Source organism: Palaemon carinicauda, chromosome 44 (assembly GCF_036898095.1).
Source record: "Palaemon carinicauda isolate YSFRI2023 chromosome 44, ASM3689809v2, whole genome shotgun sequence".
Taxonomy (NCBI): Eukaryota; Metazoa; Arthropoda; class Malacostraca; order Decapoda; family Palaemonidae; genus Palaemon; species Palaemon carinicauda.
In genome coordinates, this window is record NC_090768.1 from 19492407 (window position 1) to 19499906 (window position 7500).

The following is a 7500-nucleotide window of genomic DNA, read 5'->3' on the forward strand; positions in this document are numbered from 1 at the left end:
CAGATTCCAGAAATTCGTAAATCATAAACATTACACAGAGAAACAGAATCTATATATTTTAGAGTTTCTATTTTAGAGGGAGTAAAGGTAAATAGAAACACATTTCATATTCATATCGGACTAATTCTGGTGATTTACACACACACACACGCAATACACACACACACACACACACACACACACATATATATATACATATATATATGTATATATATATATATATATATATATATATATATATATATCAAACACACACGAACACTTACAAAACCATATATACAGTGTATATATATATATATATATATATATATATATATATGTGTGTGTGTACATAAATACACATATGCATATATACTGTATATGTACAGTATATATACAAATATGGTTCAACTATGCATTATATTGTTTACCTTATTGTCGTTGTGATATATTATTCTCCAGATGATGACAAGAAAATTCCCCGTGAGGGCCAAGACACCGAGCAACCACACACAAACCCGGAGGACGACGTTCGTCATAAGATCCTCACAGGAGCTAAATTCGTCTGCTTGGGGCTGACACTTTCGCACGTGACGAGCAAGGCAGCAAAATCGAAATTCATCCGTCCACCTGTGGCAAAGGAGACAACCATTTAAAAATTCTTCACTCTTTTATCAGGTCTTTAGTCTTTCCTATCAGTTTCTCATCAATTAATACAGTAAAAATAATACACTATAAAAATATTCTTAACGAAAATGAGATTATTCATTCCTTTGAAAATATTCTCACGCACGTATAGTCTGATTTTTGTCTTCCTTACAGCCAAAAAAAAAAATATATATATATAATATATATATATATATATATATATATATATATATATATATATATATATATATATATATATATATATATACTTAGCAAATGGCCTATAATATTCTTATGCATTGCAATGGTTATGTTTTGCAGTATCAGCCCATTAGAGAAATTATTCATGCACTGATGGTGAAGTCATATTCATTTATGTTCAAATAAACGATTTATGTACTGAGGATGTAAAGAGAGTTTTTATATGCTAAATAAAAAAAAAGAAAAAAAAAAGGAAAAAAAAAAAAGATCCTCTTTGTACATGTCCTACTTTCTTTCTAACTGAACAGCAATAACGACGGAGCCTGAATTATATAAAACATACACAACGAATAAAACAAAATTAATTTGCTTTTAACAATGTCACGTTCTTATGTGATCTGTTTTTAATTTGTTTGATAGTTAATAAAAGTCTTTGATATTGATAAATTAATTCTATGAAATAAATATAAAGAAATGCGAATATATATCAATATATACTAGGTACAAAATATCTAGAGATATTTCGTTAAATAACATCAATCTTTGCAATTCGAAGTCAAGGTGATCATTAATTACTGGTACCTGGAATAAGTTCAAAACTCGACTTATATGCAGAAGGTTTCTGCACTGGCGTCAACATCTGCTTTAATATTTGATTAAACTTCGTCTCTCCATAGTTGGGAAGATACACACGAACTGATAATTCTCGCAGAAGGCTGAATAGCTGCCATCTCTCTGCATTGATAATGATGGCAGCTATTACGTAAGGCGAATTTGGCAGCTAATTCAGCTCACGTCTGCTGTCAATCAACAGCCCCTACTTGTCAACCACCTGCTGGGCTGAATCAGCTACATTCCGTATCACATGTATAGTTGTTAAGATGTAAGGATATTTCTATTGAACTATATGTACACATATCTTATTTCTCTTAAAAAAAAAGTCAATATTCCGTGTATTGATTTGCAACATTATAGGAGTAGGTAGACATTCCATGAAAATCTAATAACAACGTAAGTTAGTTTCAACTTATCATTGACTCATTTAGAAACTAAATTTTGACTAAAGAAAAATCCGGCAGTCTGAACAGCTTGATTCTAGAAAACTAAGCAAAAGGAGTTCACAGACAGCTTCTCATGATTTGAAAAAAAAAGAAAAAAAAAAAGACTATATTTTACTTGAGTTTAAGAGCCTATAATCTATGCAGACTAAAATTCTAGAAAAAAAAAAAACGCTAAGATATGTTTTAAGACATGAAAATAAACCTTACTTCATTCCCCTTGTTCTAATCATTTAATTAGAATTGTGTCATAGAAATATTTTACGAGTGCTACTATATTTTATGAATGTGCATTATATGAAAGTCCCTCTAGAACATATTAAGACTTACTTATGATTAACAACGATTTTCCATATTCCCAATCCCGCCATCTTCAATCAAGGTTACTCAGTATAACGAAAGAGCTGGTAAAGGCACTCAAAAGAAAGTTCCCTTCTACTGAAATATCCCCTTTTCCACTGAAATCGATGAAATAGCAATAGAAAATATGGCGGAAACCCCTCAAACCTTCAAATCATTTTCTTTGTAACTGTACTCTAGGGCTAACTAACCAATGTCCTGTACACAATGTTTTAATTTTCTCCATTGTGAAAATCTCCATTAAACAAACATCTGCTATAGTTTTCTGTTCGGCAAACATTCTTATCACTTCACTTGGAGGTCAATTATTTAATCAGATTTTCAAGTAAACCTATTACTTGAATTGCCACAATTTAGAGTAATTCAATCACCAAAGTGTCGGATCTAGATGCATCTTGATTAGGATATAAAGATGCAGCATGTTGTTTAAAGATAGGAATGTAATCAGTGGACAAAAGTGAGCAAAGGGCTTTTGATTCACGTTCATCAGTGAAAAGTACAAAATGAAATTTAAAATTGAGATCACTTATTCACCTATGAATAATGCGTAAATTCGGTATTTAAACTTGATATGAAAGAAAAAAGAGACTTCCAAATCTAATATGAGTATCTCTTTACCTTTTACTTCAAACGAGATTACCTTTACTTTCATATCTCTTAAATTTCCCATTATATGTCACCTAAAAGTCTTGAGTCGAATTGCGTCAAAGATAAACTATACACTCTGAAACCTTTTCTGCCATTTCACGATGTTTGAAAATACATTGAACTGACAAGAAAATCATAAATTGATATATGACGGTTCTTCAAATAAAATCGGGAAACAGTAATAAATGGAAAGCATCTTAGAATGAGGCCTAATACACAAGTCAATATGCGTTTCATGTTAGATTAAAAGCTGCCAGTTGCTTTATTGATGGAATTCCAGCAACAGCTATGAATAAAGGAACCTATCCACATATGATGTAAGATCTCTGGATATTTGATATATATACAGTATATATATATATATATATATATATATATATATATATATATATATATATATATGTATATATATATATATATATATATATATATATATATATACATATATATATATATATATATATATATATATATATACATATATATATATATATAGTATATATATATATATATATATATATATATATATATATATATATATATATATATATATATATATATATATTGCTATGCCAATGAACATACACAATACTCATGACACCATTAGTAAATACGCAAACATTCAGACACAAATAACTATATGTAAGAACTATCAAGATGACAAGTACATCTTTAAAGTACCTAGTATCGGACATTTCATTTTGAAGGCAATTCCCACATCTAAAATTAGAACCCAAGAATTGAGAGGAAGAGACAAATAAAGCAAAGCATGGGACTCCCGAGAAAAGTTAATTACGAACTCGATGAACTGGAGTTTAATTTCCGGGATACCGCCGTTTGACCATAATGTCGAGCTTCCTAATTTAAAGTTGGAAATAAGCAACCTAAAACACTCTTCTTTTTTTTCTTTTTAAGAGGGAAACAATAGACTACGTCAGTCTAGTCACGAGTCACTATTTGAGTTTGGTTTGTCATTATTCCAAGGCATCGTAAGGTATTGTAATACCCTAATTACGAACTTAATCGTTGAGCTATTACGTTACTGGAAGGCAATGGTGGGACATTACATGCGTAATTTAAGTTTCTAATTCTTTCAGTAATTGTATACACAGACACACGCACACACACACACACACCCATATATATATATATACATATATATATATATGTATATAAATAAATTATATATATATATATATTTATATATATATATATATATATATATATATATATATATATATATTAAGGTTTCCCCACTCAGAAAGGGTATATTGTATTGATCCATTTTATTATGCACTAAAGATTATGGTTAAACATTATGTAAGTAATGTATACAGTGTATATATACAGTTTGTATATATATATATATATATATATATATATATATATATATGTATATATATACATATATGAATTATATATATGTATATATATATATTATACACACACACATATATATATATAAATATATATATATATATATATATATATATATGTGTGTGTGTGTGTGTGTGTGTGTGTGTGTGACGTTAGGAAAAAATTTCACATTGAATAAGTTAACAAGTGTTTGTGATTAGCCATTTTATGTTTTGTTCATTAATTAAACGATACAGACATATAAAATTAGTCAATTTTGTAAAGCGTTATTGAGAGAGAGAGAGAGAGAGAGAGAGAGAGAGAGAGAGAGAGAGAGAGAGAGAGAGAGAGGATAGTGTATAGGCATTGTGCAAGTTAAATGCTTACGTTGTAGTTTATAAACATAACAAGCCAGAACCAGACGCGGTAGTGCATACTGTAACTCACTCGCATGAGTAAATGCCACGCGTTCCTCACCGGCAATATGACGTCACCAGATGTGTGACGTCACCAATTTGTTAACTACAGGGGACCAATAAAACACAAGAACAGTCACATGACGTGACGTGATATGCCACACCTAGATTGGCGTACAAAAGATGCCTGCGAGAAAGTAGACTGCTCTTCCCTCTCAAGCAATCACAGTGAAAGGTTCCCCCTTCTCCCCCATATTGGGGCGTGGCTCCCACGCCAAGTGCCAACGTGACAGGCACTTAATTAACTTCAAGAAATGTGGTTAAGTTGGCCGCAAGAAATAGGAGAGAAGTCCAGTTGGAGAAGTCCTTTTGCCTTTCAACCCGAGAGGTGGAAAAATAACCAACTCCTGCCCGAGACGAGGCAGGAGGTATTTTTCAACGTGTCCATTTGGATGTCACCTGTCTTACACGAGTTCTCTTCCAGCCTGAAAAGAGGACTCATGGATTCCTCAACCTTCAACAAATGGAAGTTCCAGCCTACGGTTGCAGCCTCCCTTCTTCAAGGGAATTATGTTCCAAGTTTTGTTTGTTTACTAATTCTGTAAAGTAGAAGGGACTTGTAAAATCATTGTTCACTTAGTAAGGCCAAGAAAACAAACGGCATTTTACCATCACCCCACACTTTAGAGGGACTTAAAAATTATCCATAACAAGGTATTTAAACAAGTGAATAATCACGCCATGAAAGAATAATATTATTGTATTGAAGCTCGAAAATAATCATTATGCCCCAATAGCTTCACACACACACACACACACACACACACACATATATATATATATATATATATATATATATATATATATATATATATATGTGTGTGTGTGTATATATAAACTGAGTACTAAGCCATTTCCCCTTGACGTGGTTAACTCCATAACAGAATTTTTTTATTTTTTCATCTTGGAACTACAGAATCGTGGATGACCATCCCAGGCAGCAAAACTTCAACAATAGAACTTCATACACCTATAATGTATACACACATTAAATATATGTATATATATATATACATATATAATATATATATATACATACATATATATATATACACCGTATATATATATATATATATATTATATATATATATATATATATATATATATATATATATATATATACATATATATTCCCAGACCGACAACCCTCCTAGGAATTACAACAACCTGAGAATGAATATTTGTATGATGTATTTTCCATATATAGGATCTATTACTTGCATAATGTTTGACTATTTAATTTCTTTATTGTACAATAAAATGGGTCAGTACAATAGTACAAGTGGGAAGCAGTATTCTATCATGAAACCTTGCACTCGAGGAGATTTCCATCCTATACGTAAAGCTGTACTGACGCCACCAAGCTTGTGGTGTAAGTAGTAAAAGCAGATTTTTCAGTGAAAGCATATACCCTTGTCATAGGTGATAAGTGTATTTTTATAACCATAATTGATAATAAGGAGTAAAGCGGATCAGTGCGTTTAAAGGCATGAAAAGAGGAAAAGCAGCACGAGTGGCCTAACAATTGATAGATGGAGGAGATTTCATAGTAATAAAACTGGGTAAAATTTAGAAAAATTGTCTGCCAAAATGCTCTATACCTACGGCTTGGAAAAATCTTATCATTATACTAATTCGTAAAAAGGGAGAAAACAAAAGACTGTCACAAGTAAAATATATATTAAAATACCTAGATATGGGAATGATGGTTATTGAACTCTGTTGTTGTTTTGCTTACCCTATCAGACGCAAACTCAGGAGGCCTGGCGCCTTACAAATGATGATTAGACCATTTTGTTGTTTCAAATTCTTCGTTATAGGCAATGAAGGTGAAGGGTGCAGCAAAGAGAGTTCATTGACATAGATTTAAGGGGCATACCCATACCTAGGACCCCCCAGGAAAGATGGGATCAACCCCCTTAAGGTGCCCATGAACGACACCGCCCAAGATAACTACGCCTTGGTGCAGTTTTGAAGATAGTCATGACTAACGGCTAACATCCATTCCCAATGGTGTCCTTTAAAGATAAGAACTATCTATTTTTATAATGTAAATTGGTAAGTCTCCCTTTGCTGTAGATCTCTCCGCCGTCCGATCCTAAGTCTGTATTATGTAAACCGGGGAGAGGGGACGCAGATTGAGAACCAGTATGGTGCGGTTACATCACCTGCTACTGCTACCCATAGGCGAGACAAGCCCTCCACACCTAGCAATGTAGGGGAAATAAGAACGCACAGACTATCTGAGTTAAGCCAGTTAAGTTCGTGTCCTACTCGTGAGTGGGCAACCCTCACTAGGCCCACCGGCCATGGTAAGCCTACCACAGCCATGGTGGACGTCCATACGCCATACGACGTCCAATAGTTTCTTTTAGTTGAAATGTCTCCCCGTCCGCTCTCCCCGTGTATATTATTGTACCAGTTAAAAGTAAATTCCATTGTATTTGACTGATGAAATCATTTAAGAGCCAGAGAGAAACTTATTAGTCTTTTGTTATGTACCCTCAACATTTAAAGTTCTAATTCCCTCGCTTTGAAGAACATTTCTGCTCATTTAAATTATGAAAATTAACTTAGACAATAAATCCTCCTACGAGATAACCCTCGTCTAATTCACCGCCTCCTATCATGTAATATTTGGTAATTACCCCACGCGCCTATGGCAAGACCTGAAAAATCCCCGCCCAATAAGTTTAGTCTCCGTAATATATAAATATTTACAAAGACCATATGAAGCCAAATAGAAAGAGAGCTAGAATTTAATCAACCAAGAG

At 32.7% G+C, this 7500-nt stretch overlaps 1 protein-coding gene across 1 annotated transcript in view; it reads right to left on the reverse strand.

The window, feature by feature from the left end:
- LOC137634349 (G-protein coupled receptor GRL101-like) overlaps positions 1-7500 on the reverse strand; it is a 376114-nt gene that overhangs the window by 39996 nt on the left and 328618 nt on the right. Inside the window, exon 21 of the mRNA XM_068366747.1 lies at positions 411-609. Coding sequence (XP_068222848.1) covers positions 411-609 — 199 coding nt within the window. The remainder of the gene's footprint in view (positions 1-410; positions 610-7500) is intronic.